This window comes from Hemitrygon akajei, chromosome 9 (genome assembly GCF_048418815.1).
Source record: "Hemitrygon akajei chromosome 9, sHemAka1.3, whole genome shotgun sequence".
In the NCBI taxonomy this organism is placed as follows: domain Eukaryota; kingdom Metazoa; phylum Chordata; class Chondrichthyes; order Myliobatiformes; family Dasyatidae; genus Hemitrygon; species Hemitrygon akajei.
The window spans coordinates 70,484,327-70,504,921 of NC_133132.1; the positions used below are offsets into that span (position 1 = coordinate 70,484,327).

At 45.7% G+C, this 20,595-nt stretch overlaps 1 protein-coding gene across 6 annotated transcripts in view; it reads left to right on the forward strand.

Moving 5' to 3' along the window:
• Positions 1–20,595, forward strand: part of LOC140733225 (phosphofurin acidic cluster sorting protein 1-like) — a 279,192-nt gene that overhangs the window by 217,481 nt on the left and 41,116 nt on the right. For all 6 annotated transcript variants that reach the window (XM_073056265.1, XM_073056267.1, XM_073056266.1 and 3 more), the window contains 4 exons: positions 1,032–1,136; positions 3,712–3,818; positions 5,702–5,856; positions 19,466–19,576. In XM_073056265.1, the coding sequence (XP_072912366.1) occupies positions 1,032–1,136; positions 3,712–3,818; positions 5,702–5,856; positions 19,466–19,576 (478 nt within the window). The remainder of the gene's footprint in view (positions 1–1,031; positions 1,137–3,711; positions 3,819–5,701; positions 5,857–19,465; positions 19,577–20,595) is intronic.

Consider the following 20,595-nt stretch of genomic DNA (forward strand, 5'->3'; position numbering starts at 1 on the left):
TTCAGTGGTCATGGTGCCAGCACAGTGGGGATAAACTAGTGTATGGATCTCAGTGCTGGCACACTGCTCAGAAGCTCCTCACTGACTCACTGATGTCCCCCTAGGAAGTCACGATCCAATTTGATTTTCATTTTTCCACTTTGTAGTATCAAAGAGTCATACAGCATGGGAACAGGCCCTTTGCCCATGCTGACTGTGTTTCCCAGTGAAGAAGCTGCCTCTCTCACCTATGATTGATGCCTTGTTTTGGTGGCATCTCCCTGAAAAAAGACACCCTGTCTATTACCTTCATGATCTTATATATCTTTATATAGTCACCTCTCAATCTTTTACATTCCTGGAAATAAGGTCCTAGTCTAAACAATCTCTCCTTGTAACTCAGATTTTCAAGTCCAGGCAACATCCAAGTGAATCTTTTCTGCCCTCTTCCAAGTTTAATTACATCTTTTCTCTGACAAGGGGACCATACTCTAAGTGTGGCTTCACCAACATATTATGTAACTAAAACATATCCTCCCAATAACTTTCCTATACTCGGTGCCTTAACTGACGAAGACCAGTGTGCCAGATACCGTCTTCACCAGCTAGTCTACCTGTAACGTTACTTTCAACGAGTCTCCGCTCAATCACCAGGCACTCAGATTTTAGTGAGAATAAGAAGTGATAATTTTCATTAGATTGTCCACCTTGAGTCCCCATAACACAGTAGGGAGCAGACAAGCACAGATGTCTCGTTGTTAATCTAGATGCAGGGGTTTGTGTGAGTAACTCAAGGAACTCTCCATAATGGTGGCCATGGTACCAGCAGGCTGCTGTGCCTACCCAGGAAAGGGTATGCCCTCCTTACCCAGTCTGGTCTTTCTGGGACACCAGAGTCACTGATATGGTTAATCCCATTGCCTCCAAGGGCTCAGAGACAAATAGGAGGATAATGCTGGCATTGTTAGTGTTTTGCAGATGAAAAGAAGAGTAGAAACTGTTTTAGCCAGTGGTTATTGCCTCCAGGACTGACTGCTTCCCTCCTTGCTTAGGTCCCTCGTAAGTCTGTCTACGACCAGCTGAACCAGATCCTAGTCTCAGACGAGCAGCTTCCGGAGAGCATCATTCTGGTGAACACCACTGACTGGCAGGGGCAGGTGAGACAGGCAGATGGACACAGCCAGACAGGACAATAGTCAGAGTCTGCTTCTGCTGAAGAACTGCTGAGAATAGACTGTTATTACAGTGAGAACAGTGGCTGCGGAATAGGATTCCCAGAAAGAGCAAGGGCATGGGGAGAGGACAAGGGGAGAGGGATCCTTGTCAGGATATCCTACAATCCCTCAGTCCCACAGATACCTACACTCACACCTACTTCTTGATCAGCCATATCCCTCACCCATTATCACATACACAGACCACAGTACCCACACTCATCTCAGAACCAAAAAGGCATATAAACCCCACCCTATACACCCCAGCCTATACAAACCCCACCCTATACACCCCAGCCACACCACACCAGAACCCAAGTCACCATACCCGATACACCTAATTCCATACCCCCCCATTCCACACTCTTCAATCCCACCACATATTGGACACGAAACACACCAGCACACAACTCACCCCATATATCCCTGAATACCACATACCCCACCCCACACATACCACAACACTAAACACCTCACAGTACAAACCCCAGAACCGCATACACCTCACCCTAAATACCCCACACCACACACTCCTCACCCCACATACCCTACCCTACACATCCCACACCCTCACTCCCTGAACCCCACTCCCTGTCAGGCTTCCACTCACTGTTAGACCTCCACTAACTCCCAGACACACTCACTCACTCCCAGACACCCTCACTCACTCCCAGACACCCCCACCCACTCCCAGACCCCCACTCACTCCCAGACCCCCACTCACTCCCAGACCCTCACTCACTCCCAGACCCCCACCCACTCCCAGACCCCCACTCACTCCGACCCTCACTCACTCCCAGACCTCCACGCATCCCCACTTCCACTCACTCCCACGCTCCACCCAGACCCCCTCGCACTCCCGGGCCCTCACCCACTCCCAGACCCTCACTCACTCCCAGATACCCCCACCCACTCCCAGACCCTCACCCACTCCCAGACACCCTCACTCACTCCCAGACACCCCCACCCACTCCTAGACCCTCACCCACTCCCGGACCCTCACCCACTCCCAGACCCTCACCCACTCCTGGACCCTCACCCACTCCCAGACCCTCACTCACTCCCGGACCCTCACCCATTCCCAGACCCCTACTCACTCCCAGACCCTCACCCACTCCCAGACACCCTCACTCACTCCCAGACACCCCCACCCACTCCTAGACCCTCACCCACTCCCGGACCCTCACCCACTCCCGGACCCTCACCCACTCCCAGACCCTCACTCACTCCCAGACCCTCACCCACTCCCAGACACCCCCACCCACTCCTAGACCCTCACCCACTCCCAGACACCCCCACCCACTCCCGGACCCTCACCCACTCCCGGACCCTCACCCACTCCCAGACCCCCACTCACTCCCGGACCCCCACTCACTCCCAGACCCCCACTCACTCCCAGACCCTCACTCACTCCCAGACCCCCACTCACTCCCAGACCTCCACGCATTCCCACTTCCACCCACTCCCAGACACCCTCACTCACTCCCGGACACCCTCACCCACTCCCAGACACCCTCACCCACTCCCAGACCCTCACCCACTCCAAGACCCTCACTCACTCCCGGACCCCCACCCACTCCCGGACCCTCACTCACTCCCAGACCCTCACTCACTCCCAGACCCTCACTCACTCCCAGACCCCCACTCACTCCCAGACCCTCACCGATTCCCAGACCTCCACTCACTCCCGGACCCTCACCCACTCCCAGACCCTCACTAACTCCCAGACCCTCACTCACTCCTAGACCCTCACTCACTCCCAGACCTCCACGCATCCCCACTTCCACTCACTCCCAGGCTCCACCCACTCCCAGACCCTCACCGATTCCCAGACCTCCACTCACTCCCGTACCCTCACCCACTCCCAGACCCTCACTAACTCCCAGACCCTCACTCACTCCTAGACCCTCACTCACTCCCAGACCTCCACGCATCCCCACTTCCACTCACTCCCAGGCTCCACCCACTCCCAGACCCCCTCGCACTCCTGGACCCCCACTCACTCCCAGGCTCCACCCACTCCCAGACCCCCTCGCACTCCTGGACCCCCACTCACTCCCAGGCTCCACCCACTCCCAGACCCCCTCGCACTCCTGGACCCCCACTCACTCCCAGGCTCCACCCACTCCCAGACCCCCTCGCACTCCTGGACCCCCACTCACTCCCAGGTTCCACCCACTCCCAGACCCCCTCGCACTCCTGTACCCCCACTCACTTGCAGACCTCCACTTACTCCTGTTTGACATGTACAGAAACCTTAGCACTTTGATCTTTGATCGGATGGTAGTGGCCCAGTGGTCTGCAGACGCTGTGCTGGGGTGGGCCTTTCTATCCAGTGAGGCGGGAAGGGGGGTCAAATGGTCAGATTCATTCTAAATATTGTGTGATTGTCTTTGATGCAATTTGGTAGGCAGTGTTCAGACATTGTTGGGTCACTGGAGTGGGGGGCTACTGTAGGCTGTGCTTCAGGGATGTGTTGCCTGGCTAACTGTACCCAGTACGTGATGTTTTCTTGCAGTACCTGTCTGAGCGGCTGCAGGAGAGAAGCCAGCCCATGGTGTGTACCTGCTCCACAGCAGACATCCACGCAGCCTTCAACACCATTGTCACCCGGATACAGCGGTTGTACGTAACTGCAGGTCATGAAGTGGGGGGGGGGGGGGTTGGTGGAAATATTTACTCACTGCTGATCCCTGCACATCACTGGCTGTGGCCTTTCATACACAGGGCAGTAGTCATTAAGACACAAATCTTCACTTTCCTTTGGCCCCGGGCTGAAACTGGTTTTCTTAAAGCGGATGGATTGGAGTAGGGAAAGGTGAAAGATGTCTGCAAATATTCCTGCTTGCTGATCCGTGCAGGATTTGAGAATACAGCGAGGAACTTCACTCGGGTCATAGAGTCATTCAGCATGGAAACAGGCCTTTCGGCCCAACTCATCCATGCCAGCTGTTGCCCAGAGAGATAGTCTCACCTGCCTGTGTTTGGCCCAAACCTCTCGTATCCATGGACTTATTTAGGCGGCTTTTAAGTGTTGCTAATGTGCCCACCTCAACCACTAGTTTTGCCAGCTCGTTCTGAATACGCATCACCCTGTGTGTGAAGAAGCTACTCCTAATGTCCTCTTTAAATCACTCACCTCTGATCTTAAACCAATGCCTTCTTGTGTTATTTTTGCCCTTCATGATCTTTTTGACCGCTATCTGGTCATCCCTCGAACTCCTACATTCCAGAGAATACAGGCCTGGTCACTGCAGCTTTTCCTTGTTTCTCAGGCACCCAAGTCCAGGCAACTCCTTCTGGACTAATGACATACTTTCTATAACAGAGCACCCAAAATTGTAACAGAACTCCATGTGCAGCCTCACCAGCATCTTGTATTACTGCAGCTCAACTTACCAACTTCTGTACTTAGTGTCCTGATGGATGAAGGCCAGCATCCAAATACTACCTTCACCTTCCTGGCTAGTCACTCTCAATAAGGCTGATGGGACAGCAATCGTGGTCAAAGAGAGGAGAGTGAAGGGCGAGGGAGAGATGGAGAGGTGCTCCTCCCTGACATAATTAAACAGATTCTTCATGAACACAAACTGTGACCATTGGTTGTCATCTGTATTAAAAATTTTAATGATATTGTAAATATCATTAATAAGTTTGCGAATGAGAACAAAATTTGCATTGTGGATAGTGAAGAAAGTTTTCTAAGATTACAACAGGATCTAGAAGTACTGGGGACGTGGGAGATAGAATTTAACTCAGACAAGTAAAGGTGATACATTTTGGGAAGTTAAACCAGGGATGGACTCTCACAGTGAATGACAGGGTCTGGGGAATGTTGTACCCAGCCACCTAGACGTATAACTACATAGTTCCCTCAAGGTAGTGATTTAGGTGAATAGGGTAGTGAAGGAGGTGTTTGACTTGCTTGTCTTCATCAGTCAGGGCATTAAATATAGGAGTTGTACAAGATACTGCAGAGATTGCATCTGGAGTATTGTGTGCAGTTCTGTTCACTCAGCTATAGGAAGGACATCATTAAGCTGAAAAGTGAGCGGAACAGATTCACAAACTATTACTGGGATTGGAGGATGACTTATCAGGAGAGACTGGATAAGATGGGCTTGTTTTTTCTGGAGTGAAGGAGGCTCAGGGGTGACCATATAGATGTTTATTAAAGTCATAAGATGGATGCTCACAGGGTAGGGGAGTCTAAAACTAGACGCAGAAGTTTAAGTTGAGAGGGGAAGGATTTAAAGCAAAGCTGAGGAGTAATATATTCACACAGAAGGTGGTGAATATATGGAATGAGCTGCAGAGTCAGGTACAATTGCAATATTTAAAAGGTATTTGGACAGGTACATGGTGCTGGTGTCTACTGGGGGTGGTCACTGTCCTGGGATGGCCAGTAAATGCTGGTGTCTAGTAGGTGTAGTCACTAGCCTAGGATAGTTATGTGGTGGTATGGCAGGCAGAATTTGCCAGAAACTAACTCTCACCTCTTGTTGCAGCTGTAACTGTAACTCCCAAATGCCTCCTCCAGTGAAGGTTGCCGTGGCTGGAGACCAGGGCTTCCTCAGCAACATCCTAAGGTTCTTCGTTGAACAGTTGGCGAACAAAACTCCGGACTGGCTGAACTACATCCGGTTCCTCATTGTCCCTCTGGGTAAGGATGTGGAAGCTGGCATGCAGCTCTTGGTGCTCTTCCTTGATGCCAGTGAATTAATGACTAAAGACAGATGAATATGCAGAGAATGAAGGAATATGGGCATGGTGTAGGCAGAAGAGACTGGTTTAGTAGGCTTTAAATTGCTAGTTTAATTATTTTAGCATGATATTGTGGGCTGACGGGCCTGTTGTGCTGTATTGTTCTGCAGTTTGTGTTCTGTCTACTGTCTGGTATCTACAGGATTCTGTGGACATGTACTCTAAGATTTCCCGTGTTCTCTATGTTACTTAATATCCAACCATTTATCATTTTGGTTACATCTAATCATATTTGGAAGCTCTAATTATTTTTCTTTGTGCTAATGTGATTAATAGAGTCATGGAGTCATAGAACACTACAGTGCAGAAACAGACTATTCAGCCCATGAACTCTTATGCTGCCTAGTCCCATTGTTCTGCATCCGGGCCATAACCCCCCACACCCCTCTCATCCACATCCCTATCCAAATGTATCTTAAATGTTAAAATTGAACCCGCATGCATCACTTCCACTGGCAGCTTGTTCCACACTCTCACCACAGTGAGTAAAGAATTTCCTTCTCATGTTCCTCTAAAACATTTCATCCTTAACTCATGACTTCCAGTTCTAGTCTTACCTAACTAAAATGGAAAATGCATGCTTGCATTAACCCTATATATATCCCTCATAAATTAACAACACAGTTTTTTGATTACTTTTTCTAACAAACACGCTCACAGAGTTCTGGACCTACCCAGTGCACACTCTAATGGGCTGATAAAATCCCACTGGGTGTCACAGATACAGACCCCACTATAGGGATCTGGCTGGGGTATTGTAGTGCTGGTCATCCTGATATAACCACCTCACCAGATTATACCTTTCCACAGAATTTCTCACTCTCTGTACATTTCTGACCAGCTTTTCATACACTATTTTTTTCTTCCTTATTAATCTTTGGTTATTCATTGCTGCTTTTTATAATCTGCCATTCATGTTTGCAAAATCATGTACTTTTATTTAGGTTTGATACTGTTTTTAACATATTTTTATTCACCACAAATGGTAGGTCTTCTGTTTAGAGTTTTACTTTCTTGTTGTAATTTATCTATTTTGTATATTCTGAAAGATTATTTTAATTCACTACATCTTGAAGGTGTGGTATATAAAGAGTAAGAGCAGGTCAAAGAGTCAAAGCTTGCAAACAGGTCCTTTGACCCAGCTGATCCAAAGTTAGGACCAGTTCCTTCATCTAGAACATTAACATATAAAGTGAAAAGTTACAGTCCCAACACTGAACCCTGTGGATCTCCGGGTTCGCCGGCAACCATCCTGAAAAGGACTCCTTCTTCCCCAATCTCGGAGGATGAATCGCCTACTCTTATTTTTGAAGTTCTAATGAAGGGTCACAGACATAGAACACTGACTGTTCCTCACTCCACAGATGCTGCCTGACCTGCAGAGTATTTGAATAAGAATCAATCAGATTTATTATCACTAACATGTAGGATGTGAAATGTGTTGTTTTGTGGCAGCAATACAGTGTAAAGACATATAATTACAATAAATTGCAAAAATAGTAGTGGAAGGCAAAAGGAATAACAGTGTAGTAAATGGAGTCATAGAGCAATATAAAACAGATACTGGCCTTTTGCCCATCCCAGTCCATGATCCCCACCCAGCTAGTCCCAATTTTCTGCATTGGGCCCAAGTCCCTGGAAGCTCCACTCCTTCATGAACATAACCAAAGGCTTTTTAAATTATTCTCTTGTAGCTGCTGCAAACTCTTCCACTGGAAGCTCTCACCCAAGCCCATGCAACCTCACCAACAACTTATACAACTGCAGCATATCTTCTCAAGTCCTATAGTCAGTGCCCTGACTGATGAATGTCAACACGCTAAATGCCTTTTTCACCACCCTGCCTACCTGTGACGCCACTTTCAGCAAGCTCTGCACTTCTGCTCATGGGTCCTTCTGTTCTGTGATGTTGCTTGTTGATTTTGAAACTATTTAAATTGGAGGAAATATACATTGTGAATATTCCATCATAGGCTTCCTCTTCCATCATGCACTTCCTAAATTCTTTAAATTTGTTAAGTACCACAGTTTTCTATTTGACTTGCACTGAAAAAGAATCAACCAGTGTCAGGTTTATTATCACTAACTTATTTGATGTGACATGTATTGTTATTTGGCAGCAACACAATACATAAGAATATAAGAAATAGGAGCAGGAGTGGGCCATCTGGCCCATCAAGCCTGCTCCGCCATTCAATAAGATCATGGCTGATCTGACCATGGACTCATCTCCACCTATCTGACTTTTCCCCGTAACCCTTAATTCCACTACTATGCAAAAATCTGTCTAACCTTGTCTTAAATATATTTACTGAGGGAGCCTTCACTTCTTCATTGGACAGAGAATTCCACAGATTCACCACTCCTTGGGAAAAGCAGTTTCTCCTGCACTCCATCCTAAATTTACTCCCCCAAATCTTGAGGCTATGTCCCCTTGTTCTAGTCTCACTTACCAGTGGAAACAACTTTCCTGCCTCTATCTTATCTATCACTTTCATAATTTTATATGTTTCTATAAGATTTCCTCTCATCCTTCTGAATTCTAGCAAGTAACTTTATGTCTCCTCTGCACTGCCTCCAAAGCCAGTATATCCTTCCTCAAGTAAGGAGACCAGAACTGCACACAGTACTCCAGGTGCAGCCTCACCAGTACCCTGTACAGTTGCAGCATAACCTCCCTGCTGTATCAATCCCTCTAGCAATGAAGGCCAACATCCCATTTGCCTTCTTCATAGCCTGCTGTACCTGCAAACCAACCTTTTGTGATTCATGCACAAGCACTCCCAAGTCCCTCTGCACAGCTGCATGCTGCAATTTTTTACCATTTAAATAATAATCTGCTCTTTCATTTTTTTCTTCCAAAGTGGATAACCTCGCATTTACCAACATTGTACTCCATTTGCCAAATCCTTGCCCATTCACTTAACCTATCCATATCTCTCTACAGACTCTCTATATCCTCTGCACAATTTGTTTTTCTGCTCAATTTAGTGTCATCACCAGATTAGCTAACACTATACACCAGGGGTGTCAAACTCATTTTAGGTCACGGGCCGGATTGAGCAAAATGCAGCTTCATGCGGGCCAGGTCAGTCGGACGTGTGCGAACGCAGCTTTCGTTGCCTCCGTTTTTTCAGCCTGCTCTCATGTGCCTCAGTCTCTGCTATAACTACAAAGTGTTTCACTTTACAAATTCCGTTTCTTATGAAGAAGATTGCCGAGCAAGACTGCCGAATAAACACTAAAAACCCTGAAAACCTGGTACCTGAATAAACTCAGCATTAGCCATATCATACGCCATAGGCGCTTCAATTACTGGGGCCAGCTTTAATAGTAATTAGATATTATCTCGCGGGCCAAAGATAATTCCACCGCGGGCCGGATTTGGCCCGCAGGCCTTGAGTTTGACATATATGCTATACACTATCCCCTTTTCCATATCATTAATGTATATCGTGAACAGTTGAGGGCCCAGAACTGACCCCTGCAGCACACCGCTCGCCACTGATTGCCAACTAGAGAAACATCTATGTATCCCAACTTGCTGCTTTCTATTTGTTGTCTAATCATCTATCCATAACACAAAGTTCACTGCAGATGCTGTGGTCAAATCAAGACGTACAAAAAAGCTGGATGAACTCAGCAGGTCGGGCAGCATCTGTTGAAACGAGCAGTCAACGTTCCGGGCCGAGACCCTTCATCAGGACTAATGAAGGAGGGGGCAGGGGCCCTATAAAGAAGGTGGGGGAGGGTGGAAAACCAATCAGAGGAAAGATCAAGGGGTGGGGGAGGGGAAGCAGGGAGGGGATAGGCAGGAGAGGTGAAGAAGGAATGTAAGGGGAAAGCACTATGTATTGTAGAAGAAGGCAGAGTCATGAGACGTGATAGGCAGCTAGAAGAGGAGGCAGAGTGAAGGTGTGATGGGGGAAGGGAGAGGGAGGGAATTACCAGAAGTTGGAGAATTCAATGATTCCATAGTTCAGTCCCTCCCTACCTACATCCGGGATACATCCCATGCCCTCCACCTCTTCAATAACTTCCAGTTCCCCAGTCCCAACCGCTTCATTTTCACAATGGATATCTAATCCTTATACACTTCAATTCCCCATCCAGAAGGCCTCAAAGCCCTCTGCTACTTTCTGGACAATAGACCTCACCAGTTCCCCAACACCACCACACTCCTCAGGTTGGCAGAACTGGTACTCACATTTAATAACTTCTCTTTTGGCTCTTCCCACTTTCTCCAGACCAAGGGTGTAGCTTTGGGCACTCGCATGGGCCCCAGCTATGCCTGCCTCTTCGTGGGTAATGTGGAACAGTCTATGCTCCAAATCTATACTGGTACTGCTCCCCAACTTTTCCTTCGATACACTGACAATTACATTGGTGCTGCTTCCTGCACCCATGCTGAGCTCATCAATTTCATTGACTTTGCCTCTAACTTTCACCCAGCCCTCAAATTCACTTGGTCCATCTCGGACACTTCTCTCCCCTTTCTCGATCTCTCGGTCTCCATCTCTGGAGATAGACTATCCACTGACATCTTCTATAAACCCACTGACTCCCATAACTACCTTGATTATACCTCTTCCCACCCTGGCAAATACAAAAATTCTATTCCCTATTCCCAGTTCCTCCGTCTCTGCCGCATCTGCTCCAAGGATGAGGCTTTCTGTTCCAGGACATCCCAAATGTCCTCTTTCTTTAAGCATCGTGGTTTCCCTTCTGCTGTCATCAATGATGCCCTCACCTGCATCTCCTCCATTTCCCGCAATTCAGCCCTCACCCCATCCTCCCGTCACCACAACAGGGACCGTGTCCCCCTTGTCCTCACCTATCACCCCACCAGCCTCCGGATCCAGCATATTATCCTCCGCAACTTCTGCCACCTTCAACAGGACCCCACCACTAAGGACATCTTTCCCTCTCTGCTTTTCGCAGGGATCGTTCCCTCCGCCACTGCCTGGTCCACACGTCCCTCCCCACAGATCTCCCACCTGGCACTTATCCCTGCAAGCGTAAGTGCTACACCTGTCCCTACACCTCATCTCTTACCACCATTCAGGGCCCCAAACAGTCCTTCCAGGTGTGGCAACACTTCACTAGTGAGTCTGTTGGGGTCATCTATTGCATCCGGTCCTCCCGGTGCGGCCTCCTCTACATCGGCGAGACCCAACGCAGATTGGGGGACCGCTTCGTCGAGCACCTACATTCCATCCGCCACAACAGACAGGATCTCCCGGTTGCCACTCACTTCAACTCTGCTTCACATTCCCATTTGGATATGTACATACATGGCTTCCTCTACTGCCATGATGAGGCCAAACTTCGGTTGGAGGAACAACATCTCATATACCGTCTGGGTAGTCTCCAGCCCCTTGGTATGAACATCGAATTCTCCAACTTCCGGTAATTCCCTCCCTCTCCCTTCCCCCATCCCACCTTCACTCTGTCTCCTCTTCTAGCTGCCTATCACCTCTCATGACTCTACCTTCTTCTACAATACATAGTGCTTTCCCCTTACATTCCTTCTTCACCTCTCCTGCCTATCCCCTCCCTGCTTCCCCTCACCCACCCCTTGATCTTTCCTCTGATTGGTTTTCCACCCTCCCCCCACCTTCTTTATAGGGCCCCTGCCCCCTCCTTCATTAGTCCTGATGAAGGGTCTTGACCCGAAACGTTGACTGCTCGTTTCAACGGATGCTGCCCAACCTGCTGAGTTCATCCAGCTTTTTTGTACATGTTAATACATCACCCCCAACTCTATGCATCCTTATCTTATGGATAAGTCTTTTATGTGACACCTTATTGAACACCTTCTGGAAATCCAAGTAAATAACATACATCTGTTCCCCTCTATCCACTGCACTCGTTATATCCTCAAAGAACTCCTGTAAGTTTGTCAAACAGGACCTGCCTTTGCTGAATCCATGATGAGTCTGCATAATGGATCTATTTCTTTCCAGGTGCCTCGCTATTTCTTCTTTAATGATGGCTTCAACCATTTCCCTGGCCTATAGTTACCTGCCTTTTGCCTATATCCTTTTTTGAACAGTGGTGTGATACTCACTTTCTTCCAGTCCGCTGGGACCTGCTCAGAGTCCAGAGAATTTTGCTAAATTATCTCCAAAGCCTGTACTATAACCTCTGCCATTTCTTTCTGTACCATGAGATGCATTCCATCAGGATCAGGGGACTTGTCTATCTTCAGGCCCACAAGTTTGCTCAGCACTTCTTCTTCAGTGATAGCTATTGTATTGAGGTCCTCACCTCCCATCACAGCCATATCAGCTCTCTTCAGCATGTTAGACGTGTCCTCCACCATGAAGACCGACACAAAATAGTCATTCAAAGCCTCGGCCATTTCCTCATTACCCAATATCAATTCCTCCTTCTCATACTCCAAGAGACATATGGTGACTTTGGCAACCCTTTTCCACTTTATATAATTATAAAAACTGTAACGAATGGTTTTTAAATTCCTTGCTAGATTATTTTCATAATCTATCTTCCCTTTCTTTATTGCTTGCTTAGTGGTTCTTTGTTGCTTTCAGTTACCACTACTCTTGGTAACTTTGTACACACAAGCTTTTAGTTTGATGCCTTCTTTTGTTTCCTTAGTTATCCAAGGCTGGCTTTCCCCACCCTTACTGTCCTTGCTTTTAACTGGAATATACTTTTGTTGAGGACCATGAAAAATCTCTTTGAAAGTTGTCCACTGTTCCTCAACCATCCCACCATATAGCCTATGTTCCCAGTCTACCCTATCCAACTCCTCCCTCATCGCATTGTAGTTTCCCTTGTTTAGGCACAATATACTGGTTTTAGTTCAAACTATTGCACCCTCCATTTGTATGAGAAACTCCAGTCATACTATGATCACTCTTTCCAAGAGGATCTCTAACTACTAGATTTCTAACTTTACCTGTCTCAGTGCACAGGACCAGATCTAAGATAGCACCTGTAGGTTCAGTAACATGCTGTTCAAGAAAGCTATTACATATGCATTCTATGAAGTTCTCCTCAAGACTGCCTCAACCAACTTGATTCACCCAATCTATGTGCAAGTTAAAGTCCCCCACGATAAATGCTGTTCCATTCCTACACACCTCAGATATTTCTCAGTTTATTGCCTGCGCCATTGTAAATGACCCATAGACAACTCCCACTTGTGATTTTTTTTCCCTTTACTATTCCTAATCTCTACCCAGATGGATTCAACATTCTGCTCCTTAGATCTTATATCATCTCTCACTATCGCCCTGATTTCATCGTTAATTAAGAGCGCTACCCCACCAACCTTATCTTCCTGCCTATCCTTCCGTATTACCTGATATCCTTGGATATTTAATTCTCAATCCTCTCCACCCTGCAACCATGTTTCTGTAATGGCCACTAAATGATACCCCTTTATTTTGACAACACACACAAAATGCTGGTGGAATACAGCAGGCCAGGCAGCATCTAGGGAGAAGCACTGTCGACATTTTGGGCTGAGACCCTTCGTCAGGACTAACTGAAAGGAAAGATAGTAAGAGATTTGAAAGTAGGAGGGGGAGGGGAAATGCAAAATGATAGGAGAAGACCGGAGGGGGTGGGGTGAAGCTGAGAGCTGGAAAAGTGATACAGAGCTGGAGATTTGTGTCACAAGTTCACTGACCTTGTTACGAATACTATGGGCATTACACTCATTTGCCTTTAAAATCTGGTAATCTTTGTCTCTTATGCACTTGATTTTTTTGCCCTCCACCCTTACTCTTTGCTTTTTTAACTTCTGCTTTTACTTTTACGAACTTTACTCTTTTATTTTATCCATACTTCTCCAGTCTGTTGGACCCACCCCCATGATATTTAGTTTAAAGCCCTATCCACGGCCCTAGTTATGCCATTTGCCAGGATCCAGATCCCATCACGGTTCTGGTGGAGCCCATCCCAATGGAACCACTCCCTCCTTCCCCAAAACTGGTGCCAGTTTCCATGAATTCAAACCTACTTCTCCCACACTAATCCTTGAGCCACGCATTTAACTCTCTAAACTTCTTAACCCTGCGCCAATTTGCATGTGGCTCAGGTAGCAATCCAGAGATGACTACCTTTCTGGTTCTGCTTTTTAATTTAGCCCCTAGCTGCTCAAATTCCCTCAGCAGAACCTCTTTCCTCGTTCTACCTACATTGTTGATACCCACATGGACCATGACAACTGGATCTTTTCCTTCCCACTGTAAATTCCTCTTCAGGTTAGATAAGATAATACAAAGACATAATAATTACAAAATAAATATAGTTCAAAAATGTTAACGAGGGTTCATGGACTATTCAGGACTCCGATGGTGGAGGAGAAGAAGCTGTTTTGATTCATTGAGTGTGGGTCTTCTCTGACAGTAGTAAAGAGAAGAGGGCATGTACCAGATGGTGAGGGTCCTTAGTGTGTTCCTGAGGCACTGTGTGTTGAAGAACCCTTGATGGTGGAGATTGTTGTGCCCGTGATGGAGCTGGCCGAGTCTGTAACCTTCTGCAGCCTCTTGTGATCCTGCGCGTTAGATCCTCCACACCAAGGTGTGATGCAAGCAGCCAGACTGCTCTTTATTGTACATCTATCGAAGCTTGCATGAGTTTCTATGACCTACCAAATCTCCTTAAACTCCTAACGAAGTAGAGCTACTGATGTTCCTTCTTCATGACTGTATTAAGGTGTTAGGCCCAGGATAGATCCTCTGAGATCTTACCCTGCTCCCTGTTTGGCTTACCTGTTTCATTACCTGACACTATGTCTTGTACTGCCACATTCTGAGTGCACACTGAGTACAAAATGTATTTGAGGAATTGTACCATCTGCTGCCCCAGGCAATGTTAGGTTAGTTGAGATCACCAGTTACTGTAGTATTGTCATTTTTGGACCATATATTTGTTCTTCTGCCTGTCTCTGCCTGGGGATCTATAACACACTTCTTGCAAGGCTCATGCCTCTCTTTTGCTTTTTATTTCATTTGTTGATCTTCCTAGCAGTTTAAAAAATAGAATATAGAACAGTATAGCCTGAGTTACTGAGAGAGGTGCCTGAGTTATGGAGAGGTAGGGCAGGCTAAGCCTTATTCCCTATAATGTATTAGTCTGAGGGTTGACCTTAAGGTGTATAAAATCATGAGGGACATGGACAGGGTGAATATACATTCTTTTTCCCAGGATAGGGGAACTAAAAACTAGGATTAAGGTGGAAGACACAAGACTTTAAAGAATATGAGGGGTAACTTCTTCATGCAGGGCGTGGTGCATATATGGAATGAGCTGCCCAAGGAACTGGTTGAGGCAGGTACAATAACAACATTTAAAAGTCATTTGGACAGGTACAGTGGCATGCAAAAGTGTGGGCACACCTGGTCAAAATTTCTGTTACTGTGAATAGTTCAGTGAGTAGAAGATGAACTGATCTCCAAAAGTCATAAAGTTAAAGATGAAACATTCTTTTCAACATTTTAAGCAAGATTAGTGTATTATTTTTGTTTTGTACAATTTTAGAATGAGAAAAAGGAAAGTAGCATCATGCAAAAGTTTGGGCACCCCAAGAGATTTGAGCTCTCAGCTAACTTTTACCAAAGTCTCAGACCTTAATTAGCTTGTTAGGGCTATGGCTTGTTCATAGTCATCATTAGGAAAGACCAGGTGATGCAAATTTCAAAGCTTTATAAATACCCTGACTCCTCAAACCTTGTCCCAACAATCAGCAGCCATGGGCTCCTCTAAGCAGCTGCCTAGCACTCTGAAAATTAAAATAAATGATGCCCACAAAGCAGGAGAAGGCTATAAGAAGATAACAAAGTATTTTCAGGTAGCCATTTCCTCAGTTCATAATGTAGTTAAGAAATGGCAGTTAACAGGAATGGTGGAGGTCAAGTTGAGGTCTGGAAGACCAAGAAAGCTTTCCGAGAGAACTGCTCGTAGGATTGCTAGAAAGGCAAATCAAAACCCTCGTTTGACTGCAAAAGACCTTCAGGAAGATTTAGCAGACTCTGGAGTGGTGGTGCACTGTTCTACTGTGCAGCGACACCTGCACAAATATGACCTTCGTGGAAGAGTCATCAGAAGAAAACCTTTCCTGTGTCCTCACCACAAAATTCAGCGTCAGAAGTTTGCAAAGGAAAGTCTAAACAAACCTGATGCATTTTGGAAATAAGTCCTGTGGACTGATGAAGTTAAAATAGAACTTTTTGGCCGCAATGAACAAAGGTATGTTTGGAGAATAAAGGGTGCAGAATTTCATGAAAAGAGCACCTCTCCAACTGTTAAGCATGGGGGTGAATCGATCATGCTTTGGGCTTGTGTTGCAGCCAGTGGCACAGGGAACATTTCACTGTTAGAGGGAAGAATGAATTCAATTAAATACCAGCAAATTCTGGAAGCAAACATCACACTGTCTGTAAAAAAAAAGCTGAAGATGAAAAGATGGCTTCTACAACAGGATAATGATCCTAAACACACCTCAAAATCCACAATGGACTACCTCAAGAGGCGCAAGCTGAAGGTTTTGCCATGGCCCTCACAGTCCCCTGACCTAAACATCATCAAAAATCTGTGGATAGACCTCAAAAGAACAGTGCATGCAAGACGGCCCAAGAATCTCACAGAACTAGAAGCCTTTTGCAAGGAAGAATGGGTGAAAATCCCCCAAATGAGAATTGACTCTTAGCTGTCTACAGAAAGTGTTTACAAGCTGTGATACTTGCCAAAGGGGGTGTTACTAATTACTGACCCTGCAGGGAGCCCAAACTTTTGCTTCGGGCCCTTTTCCTTTTTTGTTATTTTGAAACTGTAAAAGATGGAAATAAAAAAGTAATCTTGCTTAAAATATTAAAGAAATGTGTCATCTTTAGCTTTATGCCTTTTGGAAATCGGGTCATCTTTTACTCGTTTAGCTATTCACAGTAACAGAAATTTTGACCAGGGGTGCCCAAACTTTTGCATACCACTACACATGGAAAAGGAACAGTTTAGAGAGGTATTTGCCAAAAAACACAGGCAAATGGAATTAGATGAACATCTTGGTCAGCATGGACCAGTTGGACCAAAGGGTCTGCATCCATGCTGAATGGCTCTTTGATAAAGTAGAGAAACAAGCTCTTTGGTCTGTATGTCTGTATCGATCCTAATGCTAACACATTCTTGCCATAGAGGGAGTACAGAGAAGGTTCACCAGATTGATTCCTGGGATGACAGGACTTTCATATGATGAAAGACTGGATCGACTAGGCTTATACTCACTGGAATTTAGAAGATTGAGGGGGGATCTTATTGAAACGTATAAAATTCTAAAGGGATTGGACAGGCTAGATGCAGGAAGATTGTTTCCGATGTTGGGGAAGTCCAGAACGAGGGGTCACAGTTTAAGGATAAAGGGGAAGCCTTTTAGGACCGAGATGAGGAAAAACTTCTTCACACAGAGAGTGGTGAATCTGTGGAATTCTCTGCCACAGGAAACAGTTGAGGCCGGTTCATTGGCTATATTTAAGAGGAAGTTAGATATGGCCCTTGTGGCTAAAAGGATCAAAGGGTATGGAGAGAAAGTGAGTACAGAGTTCTGAGTTGGATGATCAGCCATGATCATACTGAATGGTGGTGCAGGCTCGAAGGGCTGAATGGCCTCCTCCTGCACCTATTTTCTATGTTTCTATGTTTCTAATCCCATTAGTCTTTATCCTTCCATTCCCTGCCTATTCATGTGCCAGTCTATGTGCCTCTTAGACATTGCTATCATATCTGCAACCATCACCTCCCCTGACAGTGCATTCCAGGTACCTAGTACTGTCTGTTTAAAAACAAAACATGCCTCACTGACCTCCTTTAAACTTACCCTTCTCATCTTAAATGTATGTCCCATAGCATTTTATATTTCTACTTGGGGATAAAGGCTTTGACCATCTATCTAATCTCTTCCTTGCATATTTTTATGAATTTCAATCGTTGCCTTCCCAGCCTCTGATGCTCCAGAGAAAACAATCCAAGTTTGTCGAACCTCTCCTCATAGTTTATACTTTCAAATGCAGCCAACATCCTGGTAAACCTCTTTTGCATCCTCTCCAAATCTTCCATGTCCTTCCAATACAACACCCAGATCTGCACACTATACTACAAGTGTGGTGTACCTAATGTTTTATATAATATGACTTGCCATCGTTTGTACTCAGCACCCCAACTGATGAAAGCATGATGCTGCATGCCTTCTTTAACACCCTTTCTCCCTGTGATGTCACTTTAGGGAGCTTTGAACTTGTACCCTGAAATTCCTCTGAATACCAATGTTCCTAATGGTCCTGCCATTTACTGTATTGATCTCCCAAGGTGCAACAGTTCACACTTAAGCTCCATCCGCCACTCTCTGCCCACATTTCCAACTGGTCTATAATGTGTTGCATGCTTTGGCAACTTTTCTCAGTATCTATAACTCATCCAGTTTTTGCATTGTCTGCAAACTTACTAACCAGCTCATCAGTATTTTAATCCAAATCATTTATAGATCACAATCAATAGACATCCCAGCACTGAAACCTGTGGAACACCACTGATCGTAGACTTCCCGTCAGAGAAAGACCCTTCCACCTTCTGTGGTCAAGCCAATTTTGAACCAATTTAAGTCCAGAGGGAGTTTATCCATGTTCACAGCCATAAATGTCCTTTAATCAATGTTACTGCACCTTCAGTTTTATTCCACTCTCTATCTCATCAGAATGCTCCATAACATGGGAGCTGTCAGTACTGCCCAGTTTTCAGCCACATTTTGATTAAAGTCACTCTCTATACTCCCACTTGTCTTTCTATGCCACCTTTCTCTCAGGGGCCTGAATTAACTGTAATCATTAGACACAGGTAAGCTCCCTTGTTTGCCCTGTCATTCATCCCATTCTGTCTGGGAATATTGTCAGTATCCACAGCCTTTCTTCAATAGTTCTGTGATGATTTCCCCTGAGTTCCCATCCATTTCTAGTTTGTAACTCCTTCCTGCTCCATAACCACTCAACATTCCTTGCTCCTAATTCTGCCCTCATTTAGTCACTGCTCCACTGCCGTTGGTGTCCATAGTTGCAGAGGCTCGAGCTCTGGGATTTCTTCCCTAAATCTACACCCCTCTAACTCTCATGTATTATGTGCACCTTAAACCAAGATCTTGGTCACCTTCCCTAACATAGCAGAAGGTTGGTTGGAAGCAGAAGAGGGGATGCAGTTGGTATAATCTGAGAGTTGTGGGAGAAAAATGTGTGTCGGGAGATCTGAGTGGCTGGTTCATGAGTTAAGTGAAGTAAACATATGGATGCAGCAAACTGGAGCACGATGTGCAGAGATCTTGCTGTGACCGTGGGCTTTAGTGAACCCACAGTGTGCTCTGTATGCTGGTTTAGTAGCTGTACCTGAAGAAGAATGTATTTGATCATTCTGGAGTTTCTCACAGGTATGTTCCCTGTGTTTCCCACTGAGACTACCGTTGCTTCTCAACAGAAACAGAACTGTCTTGTCCACAGGCTCCCATCCACTGGCCAAGTACCTGGCATCAGTTGACAACAAATACAACAGCTCCTTCATGGACTCTGCCTGGAGGGACCTCTTCAGCAAGATGGAGCCACCCACCGCAGGTATCTTTTTATACACTCTAGCAAAGCCCAACTTCAATCTCCCAGCATTGATAGCCTGATATTAATTATCAGCCACAAACTGCCACCATTAACCACCCTCTATTAGCATCCTTCCATTAACTGCTCCCCATTAACTGTCCATTAATTGTTCACCATTAACCACTCACCTTTAACAGCCTATTGACTGTCAGCTGTTAACTAACCAGAATTAGCAGCCCTCCATTGCCACTCAACATTAGCCACCCATTATTATTCACTCAACATTAATCACCCACCATTACCATTCAACACTATCCATTCACCATTAACCACTCACCATTAACCATCCACCATTAACCACTCAACATTAACCTCTCAATGTTAGCCACCTATCATTACCCACTCAACATTAACCACCCACCGTTGCCACTCAACATTAACCACCCACCAATAACCATACATCATTAACTGCCAGCCGTTAACTGCCCACCATTAACTGTCCCTGGGGTGTTTGCTGGAGCATTTGAGAGAGCAGTAAGGTGCCGTTGATGTGGATGTATTCCAGTGTGTCAATCAGATGTTTTAGAATCTGGTGCTTTCAGTGCTGAGATTGGGTTTTTAATCCAGGTGTATATAAATCTAAACATTAAATACAGAGTGATATGGATGAATTCAGACCTATCTCTCTGGATAGTGATGGAGTCATGCAGCATAGAAACAGGCCCTTAGACTTACTGGTCCATGCAAAGCACAGTGCCATCTAAGCTAATCCTACGTGTCTGCATTTGGTTCATATCTCTTTAAACCTTTCCTATCCAGCTGCCTGCCCAAGTATCTTTTAAATGGTGTTAAAATTACTTGCATCAACCACTTCCTCTGACAGCTCATTTCATACACTGACCACCATCTGGATAAAAAAGTTGCCTCTCAGTTTCTTGTTAAATCTCTCATCTCACTGTAAACCTTTATCCTGTGATTCCTGATTCTCCAATCCTGGGGGAAAGACTGCACATTTGCCCTACCTGTCTCCCTCATGATTT